This window comes from Nelusetta ayraudi, unplaced genomic scaffold (assembly GCF_046127955.1).
Source record: "Nelusetta ayraudi isolate G7.1 ecotype Tasmania unplaced genomic scaffold, CSIRO-AGI_Nayr_v1 ptg000057l, whole genome shotgun sequence".
Classification (NCBI taxonomy): Eukaryota; Metazoa; Chordata; class Actinopteri; order Tetraodontiformes; family Monacanthidae; genus Nelusetta; species Nelusetta ayraudi.
Window position 1 is genome coordinate 1,885,579 of NW_027466107.1, and position 16,639 is coordinate 1,902,217.

Here is a 16,639-nt window from a genome sequence, read left to right on the forward strand (position 1 = left end):
AACGGCCAATGTCAAAGTCCACCATTGAATAAGATTTCGAATAAACGTCTTAAATTAAATTATTTCCCCCTGCAAATGCATGTTTGTGGGAAAAAAAAAAAACTTTCTTGTTTCGAACTTAATATCCATGACAGTCTCTTCCACAAGTTTTTCTAGAGGCGTTTAATAGAAATACTGATATTTAACCTACCACAACCGAATAACCAAATCATGCGTGATAACCCTGGGTACTTGCTGCAACTGAATTTTGAGACGTGACGCCACCCCGTGGCGACTACTTGTTAATGCATGTGGCTGCGCAGCCGAGTTCATCCGAGATGAGTGATATTGTTTTTTCTTAAAAAAAAAAAAAAAAAGACCAAAAAAAAGACCAAAAAAAATTAACAACAAAAGTTACTTTGTTTGCATAAAGCACAAATAAAATACCGGCAAGTCAGCAGAGTGATGTTGGATACAAATAAGGAAAAATAACAAAAACAAAGACATAAGTTCTGTCCCCCCCCCCCCCCCCCCCCCCCCCCCCCATTGGACGCAGTGGTAAAGATGCAGTTGAGTATTTATGTATACATATACGTATGTTTACCACCTCTCAAAAAAAGTAATGCAGGAACACAAAAACACACTCAATCTAAACGGGGGTCGGGTAATCTTGGATATTTTACCTAATAACGAGTAGATAGATAGACAGACAGACAGACAGACAGACAGACAGAGAGATAGATAGATAGATAGATAGATAGATAGATAGATAGATAGATAGATAGATAGATAGATACTCAATTTATCCCTAAGGAATTTCAGTTTCTCAGCTGCAGTCAGTCGTCAGCAATCGGTTCATAAAATGTGCATCGAGAGTAAAAGAATAATCAAAATAAAATAAAGGAGTAAAAGAATGATTAAGACAAAGATTTGAGGTTAAAAAAAGAAGTGACGATGCCAGTGGTACCAGTAGATGGTTTATGGTAAATGCCATTCAAGCCCTATGGTGCTGGCCACAGGGTCACTACAGGGAGTTTGTGCCACTCTCATAGGGAACTGTTTCTGAGTGTTTGGCCAGGAACATTCACACCAGCGGCTGCTGCTGCTGCTGCTGCTGCTGCTGCGGCTGGAGGTCATTTCGTAGGACTCTGGCAGTGCTCACCCTGTTCCACCTTGCTGCTCTTCTAACACATCCATGATCACTCCTTGCACAAAGGAGTAGATACCATTCCTGCTGAGCGTTTAAGGACCGTCTACACCCCTGTCCAGCTTTCCTGGAGTCTCTTGGAATCTCAATCAAACCGTCTTGCAACGACACATATTCGATGTGTCAGCCTGGAGGAGTAGAACTACTTGTGCCGCCCACCTCCATCCAAATGATCAAGAGGAACTTGTAACTCTGAACCGTCTTGTGCCGACAAATTAAAAACAGTCTCGCAGGAAGTCCAGGAAATTACACTTCAAATTAAAAGGTGAATAGGAGCGCAGGGGTTAAATGTTATCAGGGAGCAGACAGCAGTAACAAAAAATAATAATCATCAAAAAAGGAAACCATGTGCGGTACACGAATCACAGACACATAATAGTGACACCTAAACATGTTTTCAGACTTGTTACTGTAAATATTATAAGTCTAAGTTTACTTTGAAACTAAGAGGGACGGAGGTAAGTCGACACTGACCCGCTCCGCCTCGGCCGACGCCTACAGCTCGGCAGCTCGGTAAGTCAAGACTTTTACTGTCAAATCTTTCACCAAACTTTTCTTCTTTAAATCGCAGTTGTGTTTTTAGTCGCGTCGTTTCTCGCTTTCCCTTTTCTTTACGGTCTTCCGGCACAACTTCAGTTTCCCTAGAGAACAGCAGTCCCACTGTACAAGTAGTGAAATGTCGGCGACTGTAGGCGGAAGTTGTTGTTTAGGAGTCGCTCAAAGAGAAGAAGAAAGGCAGGGAGGAAGAAAGAACATCGCTGGGAGCGGGACATTTTAGAATGTGCAGCCGCATACCGACAGTGTCTCCAAACACCATTTAAAACCGGTGTTGTTACTTTGTAATGTGTGTTAAACGCGCCATTTCCCCCTCCAAACTGCACACTTGCGTCATTTGAAGCCCGGTTTCTCCCATTAAAAAGGATGGGGGGGGAGAGAGAGAGAGAGAGAGAGAGAAAAATAATAATCACGTTTTGTTAATAGTATGATTAATTTCTGCGTTATTATTACGATGTCACCAGCTATAATAACTGTTATGTCGACTGTAATGCGATCCATGGGATGAAAACCGATACTTACAGCATATTGGAGAATGCACACTCTGTTCATATCAAAGAACAACCATCGAGCTGCACCGTGGAATCACATTTAAGGCACATTTCAAGTGTTCATCAGTGATTTGGGCCAGGTTGATGTATAAAATGTCCCTTGCACGTTATTATCACTATTTTAACCTGCATCCCAAGCAGAGCAGCTTGACATGATGATTGCTTTAAAAAAAAAAAAAAAACATGTTCGGAAGTATGCGGAAAAAAACAACCAAAAAACAACAAGGCAATCTCAGAGGGTGGAGCCAACACCTGGCCTCACCACAGGTGATGTCACCAACCCAGGAGAGGTATCAGTGCCCTTTGTGACATCATCACAAAAGGCCCATGTCCAGAACTGTGTGAGCTAATGGCGTAAAGGGCGGACTTCTCTCATTTCAAGGGCGCCCTGGATGGGCTAGAAACACAGATTGGAATTGGAAAACACTGGCAGGGTCACTTTTACATCATACACACACAACCTTTCATGAGCGTTATAACAGCTGCTTTAAATGGTAATTGGATTGCTATTATAAAGCACTTCTCCACACGTTCATGATGTCCAAAGAGCTTCACAGTTACCTCATATTCACCCACAGCGGGCGACTGTTGTTGCCCTCCAGATGTAATTGTGTACATTTGTCATCTGTGAGAGGTTGTTGTGTGCTGCGTCCGGTGCTTCTCACACACTCAAACAGGGCAGAGCGTTACTGGCTCGGTGTCAAACCCCTGGCGTGCATTTGCAGTTGATCGGGCCTGGCCGCCGTCCACTCGCAAAGGAGAAACCGGTGTTGTCGCATCGGTGCAAACGTCCCGCGCGAAAGCAAAGGCAGAATGAGACAGAAGGTTCAAACACAATCAATCACCGTCGGAGTTTGGCTAACTTTGCAGTTGAATATTTGCAGAGGACATGAAAGGAATACAATAGATTTGAAGTTATGTGTGGTTGGAGGGCCGTTTTCTGTTTGATTTAGTTGTTTGTTTGTTTTCTCCCATGGAGTAGTCTTCATTCATTTACACAAATGACACCTGCAGCTTCTTTTGCCGCTCAATCTGTTGTGAAGTCAAGGGAAAAGGCGGCGAGGTCAGACTAGATGGTCTGAGAACAATTTGAAGTTGCAGCGCACACATGTGGCGCATTCAGGGCACCTCCCCATGCGCTCGTTCAACACCGGGACTCTATTATTTCCTGAAAAGCAGCGGGCTTTCTTCTCTCAGCGAGAGCTCAGGGTCCTGTGCGCATGCTTAGCTGCCGCCTTCAGGTTAAGGTCCCCTTGCAGAGTCTTTACTGAAGGCCCCAGGAATTCCATTAATCTGCGTGGGCGTGCTGCAGAATTTGGCTCGGCGCAGCCGCTGAGTTCAGCGTCCGGGATCCGGTGCCACTTAGCTAAAGCTGCAAGCAATTATATTTTCCTCTCCAGGTTACTCTACCCACGCTGATTTCTCAGCTTGCTGGCAGTTTGCTCGGAATGCGACCAGCGACGGTGCCGGATGAAATGCAAAGTATGCGCGTCGCAGTTTCAAGGGAACAAGGCGTATTGATTTGTATTGTCCTCGCTGACTTGCTTTGAGTAAAGGGCCTTATTTTGCTATGGTACAGTGACGCTGCGGCTGTAGAGGTAGAAGTTTTGGATTCTTTGCACAGGTCCAATACACCCTCCTTCTCCCCCTGCTTTCACCAAAAGTCCTTGTTGGTTTTTGTGAGATGCCGTTGCCGTGACAACAAACTGGCAGTTTCCTTTTCACTCGTGTTGCGGCTGCAACCAACTGGCTTTGGACTTCTTCTTCATGTCTGGTATTGCAAAGTTCCCGTTTCCTGTGGCAGCAGCTTTTTGTGCCCCACAAGTTTTTACCGAAGAGAGAAAAGCTCATCAGCAATCTCTTTTAGTGTTACACATGCGTGACACGTGTGTGTGTGGCCGCATTTGACATGTCATTCGTTCCAGCGAATTCACTTTCTTTGTTTGATAGTACGCAGAAGGTTTGCACGTTTATTGTTTTTTTATGCCGACGTTCATGTCTTTATTGCTCATCCTGGCCAAGAAAAAGTTGTTGTTGATGGTGGTGATGGTGTTAGTGTGGGTTGGTGGTGGTGGTTGGGGGTTCTCAGAAACCGAGGGTGTTGTTCTCACTGACTAACTCACTATCTCACTAACATGAGAGTGAGGGTGTGACATCATCAAGGACTGATTTTCCAGAACTGTTAGTTTTTGAAAGTGGAGCAAGGCAATGAGATGTAAAAGAAGGGAGACTCTTGTCATTTCTGGGGAGTTAATCTGAGTCTCTGACGATCCAGAGCTGCAGATTACAGTGAGGAAGCAGTCAGTGAGGTGTTTTTTTGCCTGAAAACTGCCACTTTTGAGGTTTCGGATTTGACGTCACGAGAAAATGAGCTCACATCAAGTTTATTCTGGGAGAAGTTTGAGTATATCCCGACAGGCAGAGAGTTTACGCTCTGCTCTCTCTCTCTCTCTCTGTTCCTGTAAATCATAGGCGATCTTCAAAAGCATCAGTAAACACGCCGCCCTTTAATCTAGAGAGAGCGAAGGAAGAGAGCAAATAAGCCGCCACTCTTGGCAGGAGAGGAGGGAGAGCTGAACGAGGGGAAGTGGAGATGCATTTCCAATAAGTCATTGTCAGCCGGCTCCTCCCCCTCCGGCTGGCTGGCCTGGTGCCAGCATAGAGCAGAGCAGAGCAGAGCAGAGCGGAGTCCAGGCGCTCAGGATGAAATGAAGAGCGAGGGCTACTTCACACAGCACAGAGTCGCTACGCTCAGACCAGGATCTGTTCGGTACGCATGCGCGCACACAGACACACACACACACACACACACACACACACACACACACACACACACACACACACACACACACACACACGCACGCAGCAGGAGAGAGAGGGGAGGAGAGCTCTCTGCGCTCGTGTTTGTTGCCCACTTCTCTTTCTCTCTCTCTCTCTCTCTCTCTCTCTCTCTCTCTCTCTCTCGCTCTCCATTTCCTTTCCACGTAAAGTCGTTGGGGTGTGGCGATCAGCCACGCTCTCAGAGCAACCGCATCTCAAGAAGGAAGTGACAGTCAGATCGCTTTGTTCGCCGTTTTTACTCTTTCTGGGGGACATGAAGCCTTCACAAGAAGAAGTAAACCAACGAGGTAAACTCTCTCCGGTACTCGCAATTCGGTTCAGCCCAGCGATAAAGAGACTTGTGCTTTTAAGAAGGGCAGGGGTTGACGAAAGCAAAGATCCTCGGAGGAAGGGTCCGCGCCATTTCTGTTTGTATACTTCTTTGTATATTTATGTGTGATACGTTTCAGATGGGGTTGGTAAAAAAGAAGTGAGAGGATCAACTTTTCTGCAGAGTTTCCCTGGAAACTCTGATGCAACCTGCTGCCGCCTGACTGTGACCGTGGTTTTCAATCGTGCTTTTTAAAGCGTGTGTGCATATCTGCTTTCATTACGTGCTGAGATAAAGGGAGGTGTGTGTGTGTGTGTGTGTGTGTGCGTTGCCCAATTTTACAGTCACACGTGTTCAGATGATTATAGCGTCCGTCAACGTCTGTCACGCTGGTCCTGACTGGACACTCGATCCGGCCGTGTCTAACGTGTGGCCGTGTACTTCCTCTTAGTAACGACACTGTAACGGCCTCAGCTTGAGTTTTGTGCCCGGCTTCCCCCCCCCACCCCCCGTGCAGCGTTTCACTTTGTCTCCGATCATCACAATCATCACCATTGTCGGTGAAAGTCTGGCGAGAAAGTCTTGTTATTTTTTTTTTCTTCTGGATTTCAGGATTTGAGCAAAGTGAATTAATCCTTCACGACAAAGCAGAAGAAGAAAAATCCAAATGAAGTCATTAAAATATCAAATTACGTCAACTTAACGAAAGATTCACACTGGTACATATGGTTTTTGAGGTTTTTGTCTCTCCGTAAACACCTCTCACATTTTAATCAGATAGCAAAATGTCCTGTGACTACATCATGGAAAAACTGTTGTGACAACGATAGAACATTTAGAAAGGTCGGTGTTGAGCGGCGAGAAACCATCTCAGAGACCGTCTCAAACCTTTCTCATCCACACATGAACATCATCAAGAAGGGTTGGTAGACTTTGACAAATGGATTTGGCTGCCGACTCCAGAGATGTTTGTGAATGAACGCCCCGATGCATCGATCAATCAATCAATCAATCAATCAACTTGTATTTATAAAGTGCCTAATCACATCCAGAGGCGTCTCGAAGCGCTTGGCACAATCAGAGAGAAAACCAACTGATCGCTAAAGAACAAGTACGAAGTGGCAAGAAGCCAGGAAAAACTCCCCAGTGGGAAGAAACCTCCAGCAGATCCTCAAATCACTTTTCTTCCACGTCCATAGTTTGAACTCGAGCAGGTCGTGTTGACTATGTGTTGAGTTGCCGCCTTGTTGATTTACCAGGGTTGTTTTCTTCCTTCCCTCCAGACCCAGCGGGTAATATGGCGGTGTGCAAGAGGCCTTTCAACTCCACCTCGCCCTTCTGCGGCCTGTCCAAGGGCGAGCTGAAGGGCTCGTACCCGTCCTGCTCAGCCGACCAGGAGACGGAGGAGGACGAGGAGGAGGAGGAGGGAAAGGACAGCAAGATGAGCTACATGGCCCTGCTGCCCAACATCAAGAAGTTCATGACGCACGGGACAGCGGAGCAAGTGGGCGAGATGCCGCTGAAGCTGTCCTACTTCATCGCCCAGCCTGAAGGTAACGTTAGCTTCTTCTATCAAACCTACAATTGGAATGACAGTGGACTCTGGCCGAAGGCTCACTAATAGCACTTGTTTTCCTCAGGTGAAACCCCGTCCTCCTACTCCCCGTCCATCTCCAACAACTTCATTGGCTCTCCGCACAGCATGACCGGGAGGTATGACTTCATCGCCGTGGCAACGCTGCTTCCGAACCCTTGCCCAACGCAAAATTGTCATAGTCCAAGCATCTCTCGCTTCAGTTTCTCCTCAGAGCACAACAACGTGGCGTGCCCGACCACCGCCTGCGTCCAGGGTGTGCGGCCCGTCCCCCGGAAGAAGACACGCAGGAGGCAGAAGCGCAAGGGCAAGAAAAAAGTGGTGGAGAGGAGGAAGGAAAAGCAGAGGCCCAGGCAGCGAATGCCCTCCGGGGTCCCCGAACAGGAGAGCGGCTGTTCTCCCATTCAGGTGAGAGGAGCGCCCGCCACGCCCCTCGTCTCGTCTACGGGGGAATCCACCGCTGCTACTGGGTGATTTTCAATGTTTTGTTTTTGAAAGGCCGCTCACATGCTTTCTGCCTCTCACCCGTAGGTGGCGTCACCTCTGGAGGACAGATGCAGCCTGGGCTCTTCTTGCATCGGGGGGCCTTCCCTCCCGAGGCCGCAGACCTTCGCCAGCGACTTCACCCCCCGCTACGACGAGCAGGACAGCGACCTCGACTCGTGCAGCAGCAATCTGAACGGGGTCTCGCTGGCGATGGCCGGGCTGCACGGCAGCGTCAGCCAGGGCGACCGCTGCTACGCCGGGCCCTTCGCCAAAGACATGGAGAGAGAGTACGAGAGGGACGAGAGGGAAAAGGGCGACGACGCTTCATCCGCCGATTCCGTCATCAACGAGGGACTGCTCTTGGACGACGGCGTGTGTCCTGTAGGCGTCAGTCTTGGGCTTGTTAGCGTGTTCGTTTGCGCGTGACTCCTCCAAAATAACTTGTTTCCATTGTTTTGTTTTGCTTTATTCCTCCATCAGAATATGAAACCAGTCAACTCTGAATACAAGGCCGGCTGTGAGTTCAGTCTCGTAGAACATATCAAGGAAGGCTCCTTTGGTGAGGTGTACAGAGCCCAGGATGTCAAAACAGGCTTTCAGTTTGCTGCCAAAAAGGTAACGCCACACGTCTTGGCCTCCCTAAATTCTGTTTCTGACATCCGGGCAAAAGGTTTGCCCTGATCGCCCACTCCTTTCTCTCTGTTGTGGTCAGATCCCACTGAAGAGGTTCAGCAGCGAGGAGGTGGGTGCGTGGAGTGCCCTAAGATCTCCTCGTGTGGTGGAATTCTTTGGAGTGGTCAGAGAGGGGCCCGATGTTTTCCTTTTCATGGACCTCAAGTTTGGTAAGTGGAATGCTGTTTGTTGACGAGATATGAATCCAACTTTGAAACTGACGTTTGGTTTCTTTTTTTTTTACGCCTACTTTAAATCTGATTCACACTTCAATGTTTTAATCCAAACAAATGATTTCCATGTGTATTTCCTAATTCCAATTCTAAAAATGTAATTGGTGATATTATAAAACGGCTTTAAAAAATACCTTTGAACATAATTATACACTTTAGAGGAGCAGAAAAGAAGCCAATTACTGTATGTCCACAACACTGTCGCTGTGAACCCTTGTAATGGACATAGAAGGGTCACGTAAATAATAATAATGAAAGATTTGATGATTCATTGACTTGTAACAGAGGGAATGACCTGCCTGCCACTGACATGCCGCTCTCTCCTGGCTGTACCGGTATATAACTGTAATTGTCTGGTTGCCTTCCCAGCACCTTGTTGAGTCCATTCCAGTAGCAGGCCAGCCAAGCACACAGTGTCTTCCTCAACAAATCGTAAAAAGGATATTAAAGTGATATTTTATGGCAGATTAAATACATGTCGCTATAAATGTCTAAATAGGTGGCAATAGTTATATTATGTCATATAACTGTCACTTACACATAAAGTTTTACCCCGCTTTGCTGCGTTATCCAATTACGGGCTCCAATGAACTCAGTGTTTGTTTATGACCTGGTATTTTGCTAAGTATGAACAGGAAACCGCTGCCGTGTGCTTGTCTGCGTGTGACCTTGCCTGTTGTTTCAGGTTCCCTCAGAATGCTGATAGCCACGCGCGGCCGCTTGCCAGAAGACCAGAGTCTCCACTACCAGGCGCAGGTCCTCCAGGCGCTCGAGTACCTGGCGAAGAAAAAAGTGGCACATTTAGATATAAAGGGTAAGAAAAATAAAATAAAATAAAAAAAAAAAGCCGGGGAAAGGAAAAGAAAAACAAGAACCGTGCCAAACGGTGTTTAAGTCAAATTGACAAGGAGCCTGCTAGACCTGCCAGAAAATGACTACATTTAGAAAATGAAACCAGAGAGTGTCTATTTTGGGATGTTTTTACTATAAACTTTATCTATTCATGTCACTTCTCATACATCAGTAGCACACAAACAACAACGGCTCTTTGAAAAAGCCCTCGCGGACCTGTTTAACTGCTCAGATCAAAGTCAGCAGCGGTGCTGGAATTAATCAGCTTTACTTTTACTCACACTGCTGCTCTATTTGTAATAATTACTTCTGAGGATTAATTTTCTTTGCGGGGGAGGAGGGGCTTATTACAGCTGTCCGGAACACTGTCTCGATTTGATCCCGGCACCTGTGTTGTGAAACTAAGCGGCCGTGGAAAGGAAGACGGGCTGGGAATTTCCCACAGCATGACTCATTGCCTGAAAGAGAGAGAGAGAGATAGAGCGAGCAAGAGAGAGAGAGAGAGAGAGCGAGCAAGAGAGAGAGCAAGAGGCAGGGAGGCAGGGAGGCAGTGGGGGTGGGAGGGCGAGAGGCAGCCTGTCGTGACAGGAAGCAGAAAACGAAGGTAAAGTGAATGAAAGTTGAACAGAGAGAGAAGCAGAAGAAGAAGAGGAACGTGACAGGGTGAGAAGGAGGAAGAAAGCGTTCCAAAGTACCCAGGAGAGAAAGACAAAACTGAAGCGCAACGCTTTCGTAGCACAGGCGCCACCTGGTGTCCGAGACCATTACATCAAATCTTTTTATCTACTGCTGGACATTCCTGAATTCATCTCATATTAAGGTGTTTTAATCAGGCAGCTGTCGCTCTCTGACCCAGTACGTTCTGGGTTTTACACTCTTGTGCAGCTGGCCCGTCTCTGATCATTTCAGACACACTAAATGCCCAATTTGATTGCCAAAGTCAAATCTTGCCTTTGACTCACTCACTCTGTCTGTCTTCCTGTCTGTCTGTCCGTCTGTTTGTCTGCATTCCCTCCCGCAGCCGACAACGTGTTGCTGTCGGAGGACGGTAGAGACACCTTTCTGTGTGACTTTGGCCACGCGGAGAAACTTGACAAGCTTGGCCAGAGCCTGAGCAGGTCCAGAGGTGAGAAAGACAAACAGAATGGTGGCTGTTTAAAAAAAATAAATAAAAATATCCATCCGCCCACCTTCACATCTCACCCTGATGTAATTCAATGCAGAGCTGAAAGGATCGGAGACGCACATGGCCCCGGAGATCGTGAACGGAGATCCCCGTGGAGCCAAAGCAGATGTGTGGAGCAGCTGCTGTATGTTTCTGCACATGCTCAACGGCTGCCAGCCCTGGACAAGATACTACACCTGCCGACTGTACCTGAAGGTATATATATATATTTTTTTTTTTCCTTGTGAAATCCATTCCTTGTGGCATTCAAGGCTTTGATCGGGTCTCTTTGGTTGGGATGCTTTCAGATTGCCAACGAGCCTCCGCCTCTGAGAGAGATCCCGCCGGACTGTGGGCCGCTCACAGCCGAGGTTCTGAGAGCAGGGCTGCAGAAGGATCCCGGCAAGAGAGCTTCAGCCTCTGTCCTCAAAGAGAAAACTATTAAAGCGCTGAAGGAAGGTAACTACCCAAGAATGAAAGCCTCTCCTCCTGGAAAAGTAGCTGATGTGGCCTGTATAGTATGTGTGTTCCACTGAAGAGAAGCTTTCAGGGTCTGTGTGCCAGTTTCTGAAGCTTGTTACCACAAGCCGAGTGTCCAACAGTGACATTCGCACAAGGTCACAGATCAAATTTCCACTTATTGGGGCTTGTTAACAAGCGTTTTTGAATGTTTCCATTGGATATTTCTGCTCTGTTTTCACACGGCTAGCCCAAAAATAAACCATTGACCGCTCATATCAAGATTACGTAACTCAGGCCATGCATAATGCTCTTGCAAGAGCCACTTCAGCCCGTTGAGGCTAAATTCATTTTTTTCCTCGTCTGTGCGATTGCAGTCGGGGGCCTGAGCAGCCCGCTGAGGGGACCCTACGCGGAGCCCCTGTACTTTGCGGAAAAACCTCCCGACTACCCTCCGCTGAACCACTGCGGCCTCGACTACGACGAGGAGCAGAGGAACCCTGCTCGGCCAGGGATCACAGCAGCGACAGATTCAAAGAAGTTGGGTTCCCACTGTGAGGAGACAGAGGCTGAGGAGTCTAAGCCGAGCTCGCCCTGCTGCCCTCAGATCTCCGAGCCAAACCACAAGAGGAGCAACAAGACCTCCACCGTGCCTGAACTGGAGCTGCGTAAACTGGAGCGAGGTGCATTATTTAGCCTGATTGTGTTATTATAGTATGGTCTCAACAATGTTCACACATTCTGACTTGACTCTTTGGCATCTGTTGCAGATTTTTACCTGACCAGCTTGTCTCAGCTTCACTCTGCGGAGATGCAGGAGCAGCTGCTGTCCTGCCTCAGCAGCGATCCCTACTCCAACTGGGAACCGTGGGACAAAAAGGTGACTGAGAACCTTTTTGACACACTTTGAAAAAGTCCCATGTTAGATTTTAGTTACGGTTGGGGAAAAAAACACTGCCCCCTGCTGGTTGGAGGCCTCAAAGGGCAGAAACTTTACATGGCGTAGGGTGTATTCTCTAAGTAGACCCTGCAGTTTGGTTACATGACAAAGAGCTGACTTCCAGACCTGAATAGCTCAGCGCAAGCTTATGAAAAAGTAGAACAAGCAAAAGTAGTGAAGGATCGACCTCACTGACACTCAACGAACATTATAAATGGAAAACACTGGGAAAGTGAATCTTGCATAACACCAAGGGACCTCTTCATTTCTAACTTTTTTTGCAATATTTATCAATGTTAGTCAGATCTATGAACTGACCTGTTTTGTCTGCGCTTCTCCTCCCTTTGATCACGTGTGCCAGGACTCTGGCCGCTGGTCTCTGAGCCCGGGAGACGACTTCAGCTCTGGCGTCTACTCGTCCAACAGTCAGCCAGACGTCCAGGTGTTCAGCGTCGATCTGCTGAGTCACTCCCAGCTGCCACCACCGTGCTGCTTTGAAGGTACTTGAAGACACATAAAATCTCATTTCTGCTCATATTCAAACACTGTGTATCGTGGTTCCAGCTGGCCAGCAGTTGCATGACACAACACTTGCCAATTAAACCGCATGTATCTCTGCCTTTGATTGGCTCCAGGGGTGGATGTCTGCATCCGAGACTTCAACTGGCGGAGCATTCACATCAGAGAGACGCGTCGGGTGAAGGTTGGCCACATTGCAACTGGAATCAGTGATCAGGTGAGGGCAGCAGCGTCACCTTCTCGCAGGTTGCAGCCTGCTGGTCCTGTGGGTTGTCAGTGGAGCATTTGCCTGATCTGTATTTTTTTGGGGGGCCTTTCCAGATCTCGGAGAGGGTTTTCACTCTGGAGACCCTGCAGGGCCGACAGGTAGCTCACGACGAGGAGGTGCACCAGTCGGGGCTCGACCTGCACTGCGTCTCTGCTCCGGACTTCAGCTCCGCCTGGAGGTGGAGGATCAGGGATGGAGTCCTGGAGACCAGATGAACGCAAGAGCTCCTTCCTGCATGCACAGGGACCAGAATTTTAATGATTGTTTTCTACGGTTCCATTTCTGCAAATCTCTATCTTGCTTACTACACTTTTTACAATAAAGATTGAATAAAACTATTACCTGTGTGGCACAACATGGATTTATTTTACTGGATTTTAGGTAGCTTGCTATCCTGCGCAGAATGTTGGCAGTTCTGAAATACGTTGAGTTTGACTGAGATTTACATTAAGTTAAGAGTTAAACTAAATCTTACACTGCTGCTAACATGATGCTCCAATTCTGACAAATATTATTTGGAAATGATGACGCCAAAAAGAAAGTTAAGAAACAACCAGTGAAAGGTTTTAGCAGGAAACTAGCACAAAAAGTCTAAGTCAGCTTCACAAGAGTCCAGCAGACAAATTAGATATCTTATCTATCTTTAAGTTGATGTCATGACTCAGCACAATGCTTTGCACATCCCACTTTCCAATATTTCTCCTTCTGCCCCCAGTATGGCAGTCAAGTCACACAAATGCACAGCCACAGGAACAGCATATGGTTTTATTTCTTTTCATATAACATTACAAGGTCACTGCAAAAGAGATTTTCTGGGACACTGAAAACCTATTTCAGTTCTACAAATGTGATAGAAAAAGCTGAAAGTTTGAGAATATCAAAGTGATTCCATAATACAAAAAAAAGAAGAACCCCAAGGCACTGACAAACAAGAAAAATGTATAAAAAGCCATTTTCTAGAGAGAGATAGGAGTGCAATTTGAATTGCTCACATAGAAATACAGTACTCTGAAAGTGTGTGTGACGTGAGGTAAGCAACCTGTGAGCAACCCAGTGCGTTTTCCATCTTAAGTTAGAGATCACAGGAAATGGCAATTTATGACACTCTGTACCCTTCCAGGCAAAAAAACAACAAAACCAAACAGGAGGGTCTGACTTTACAAAAAAAGGGATATAAATAGGAAAGTGACATAAAAGTCACAGTGTCCAAAAGCCCAAAAGGCACGGGGAGATTCAGTGCTGTACCTGGGAATTCAGATGATGAGTTTGTTTTTCAACCAAGTGATAATTTGTTGGGTTTTTTTTCTTTTTTTCTTTTTTTAGTTTTGAACAGAACAGCAATGAAATTAAAATAAGGTTGGGCTGTGCAAAATTTGGAGCGGCTTGAGGTGAAGTACTGGACGAGACAGTCTCTCCGTCCGCGTAATTGTCTCTGAATTGTCAAAGCTGTTTTTTAAACATGTTTTTTCATATATATATTTTTTAAGCCTTTTTTGAGCCTCCTTCTGACATCTTGCTCCGGCAGCAAAACCTTCAATTTGCACTCGTCAATGCACACAGATACATATGAAGATGGACCCAAGAGCGTACAATACACACGCTGATATGGAAACAATGAGAAAATCAGAAGAAGCAGTCAGACAAGAACAGAAATGAACCTATTATGGAAATAATTCATTGAAGGAACTCCACTGAAATTAAAGGGCCAAAAACAAGACAGCAGTGACACTTCATGTACTTAGTAAAAAATAAGTTAACCAAAAATCTTTTTATTATTCAAAGCTCCCATTTACCACTGCTTCAGGCATGTCAACATGCACTGCCTACTCCAACAGAGGCATCGAGTTAATGCACTCAGTGTTACTGTGCGCAGCTCAGCTTTCGATTCTTAACATTGGAAGGTGGCAGACGACACACACACACACACACACGTTGTTGTGTCCAAATACAATTTGTTCAACCCCTTCCGTCTGCCAAAACGTCTTCTGGCTCTTCTTCTCTTTCGGCACTGAGGCAACCTTTGCCCTCAGTAGTGGTTCCTATGGTCTCTCCTGCGCCTCATCCTCAGCCACCCCTCACATCTTCCGAATGACGAGAACGGTGGTGAGAACACCCGCCAAGAAAACCGCGACGGTCTGCCATGTCGGCGTACCAAAGTAGGATCGGATGCCCTCCTAAAGGTCAGGAACAACAGGCACAACATATTTAGCATGGCCTACACAAACAGTGGAAAGACCTTGTTAATAAATTGGTTTAATGGGCTTTTCCTTGCTATTTACTTACCCATCCACCTTGCTCCCTGATCCAGTTAATGACATGTTCACGGAGGTAGTCCAAAGTCCAGCTGATTATTGTTTTGATAATAGCAGGAACTCGGGTCACCAGGGCCTGGAAGCATTTTTGCAGATGCTAATGAATGACTTCTTTGCCATTTTAGTGCCACTTCAATCAAGTATTTGACTCCACCACAGGATGCGGCAAAAACAAGCTTTCATTAACATACCTTGATGACAAGTCGACAGGCAAAGTAGAAAAGTGCAACAACTCTGCCCCAGCTGAACTTCCCGTCTGAAAAGATCTCAATGGCAACTTTCATAAACACGTCCTGTGTGGGACTGAGGCCAGAGTTGTTTATCATCCTAGCAGGGAAGAAGTATTCAGCAATTAGTCAGAGGTTGTTTATATTGTTGTTACTGCATAAACACTGTGATTTGTAATGTCTCGTGCCGAAACTTTGACAGAATTGTGGCACCTGTTGAGCTCAACGTGGCCATCGAGCTCGTCTCCGATCTGCTGCAGACAATGAGCAAGTTTCTTGTGGTTTGGGTCACACAACTCCCCTCCACCCAGCTGGGCTCTGGTCACAGCTGTTGTCTCCGGGCTCTCTCCGTGTCGCTGAATCCGCTTGTAGATGAAACTATACAAACAGACCATAAGTCAGAGTGAACTTAATGGGATCACTCGACACTAGTCTAGACATGGTACTTACTCTTGAAGCAACATTTGCCCAATTTCCAGCATCCTTTCGGTAGAATCATCTAAAAAAAAAATAATAATAATAATAAATAAATAAATAAATAAATTCAGTGTCAATAAAACCAACAGATTTTGACTGTTTTAAAAATGAAATTGAACAAGAGCAAACAAACATGGAAATGATTGTTAAAAAACTTAACATTTATGCGTTCCAACAGTTATGTTATTAAGTTGCCATTAAAAAATTTGGCAACATTTGCGAGAAAATATCAATAAAGTTGTGAACCACATTAACAAAAGAAAAAAAGAAAAACCAACGAGCAAGTCTCTAACTTGAGGGCTAATGTAATGACAAGGTTAGGTGGAATTACATTAAGAGCAAGGTAGTTACATAGTCTTATGTGAACTGATGACTAATTTGTATTTTCGAGTGAGAGAAACGTGCCTCTAGTGTATCTTCAACCAAATATATATATAACTCAACCTTTTGAAGCCATTAGCCAGTTAGCCAAACTTGCTGTGCTTTATTTACCTATTACAAAAGCACAGCAGGCTAAGCTAAGCGCAAGCTAACGTTTAGCTGAACTGCTAACCTCATAGAGCCGGCTGCTATTTTTGTAAAACGTACGCAAGCGACACAAAACGTGTTTGTTTATGTGCTCACCAGGTACAGCGGGTGTTTAAGTGTTGGCGGCACATTCACAAAGAAACGTATTTAAACACGACTGATGCCAGCTCGTACCTTTATCGCCTCCTCCCGGGTTCGATGCCATCTTGTTTGTTTGTCAGCCTGTTTAGCCGCTAGTGGTTCTTCCGTAAAAGCATGTGACAATTTTTTTTTTTTTTTTTATGATTTCTTGTAACTGCAGCCGACGTTGACTGTTTTCGGACGTGCCTGGGTGATGGGGCTGTGATATCATGAGGCTAGGTGACATCATCCGGTTAGGACTGTTTTGACGATCAGCGCATTTCTAATGTGGCTCATGGAGTTACAATGTCGTTGCTGTAGGGACGTCTGCGGAGCTTCGAGTT

General features: G+C 46.1%; 2 protein-coding genes across 5 annotated transcripts; one reads left to right on the plus strand and one right to left on the minus strand.

Annotated features, from left to right (window-relative positions):
- The first annotated feature begins 1,561 nt into the window (after positions 1–1,561).
- map3k14a (mitogen-activated protein kinase kinase kinase 14a) lies at positions 1,562–12,969 on the plus strand. 4 transcript variants are annotated; one of them, XM_076038607.1, is made up of 16 exons: positions 5,238–5,420; positions 6,727–6,996; positions 7,084–7,156; positions 7,241–7,445; positions 7,569–7,904; positions 8,004–8,138; positions 8,236–8,365; positions 9,114–9,242; positions 10,302–10,406; positions 10,504–10,661; positions 10,754–10,904; positions 11,282–11,587; positions 11,675–11,784; positions 12,206–12,344; positions 12,480–12,580; positions 12,685–12,969. In XM_076038607.1, the coding sequence occupies exons 1-16, from the start codon at positions 5,387–5,389 to the stop codon at positions 12,844–12,846; spliced, it is 2,544 nt and encodes an 847-aa protein (XP_075894722.1). In that variant the 5' UTR covers positions 5,238–5,386; the 3' UTR covers positions 12,847–12,969. The 4 variants fall into 4 exon arrangements, with proteins under 4 accessions (XP_075894720.1, XP_075894721.1, XP_075894719.1 ...); XM_076038605.1 differs by lacking the exon at positions 5,238–5,420 and adding an exon at positions 1,562–1,699 and having other exon boundaries at positions 7,084–7,445; XM_076038606.1 differs by lacking the exon at positions 5,238–5,420 and adding an exon at positions 4,995–5,062 and having other exon boundaries at positions 7,084–7,445.
- Positions 12,970–13,376: 407 nt separating this feature from the next.
- On the minus strand, positions 13,377–16,558 carry LOC142896689 (apoptosis regulator BAX-like). The gene is made up of 6 exons (XM_076038532.1): positions 16,350–16,558; positions 15,621–15,669; positions 15,384–15,548; positions 15,135–15,270; positions 14,915–15,019; positions 13,377–14,805 (listed from the first exon to the last, which is right to left on the minus strand). Exons 1-6 carry the CDS (start codon positions 16,378–16,380, stop codon positions 14,707–14,709), a joined length of 585 nt encoding a protein of 194 aa, XP_075894647.1. The 5' UTR covers positions 16,381–16,558; the 3' UTR covers positions 13,377–14,706.
- Positions 16,559–16,639: the final 81 nt, after the last annotated feature.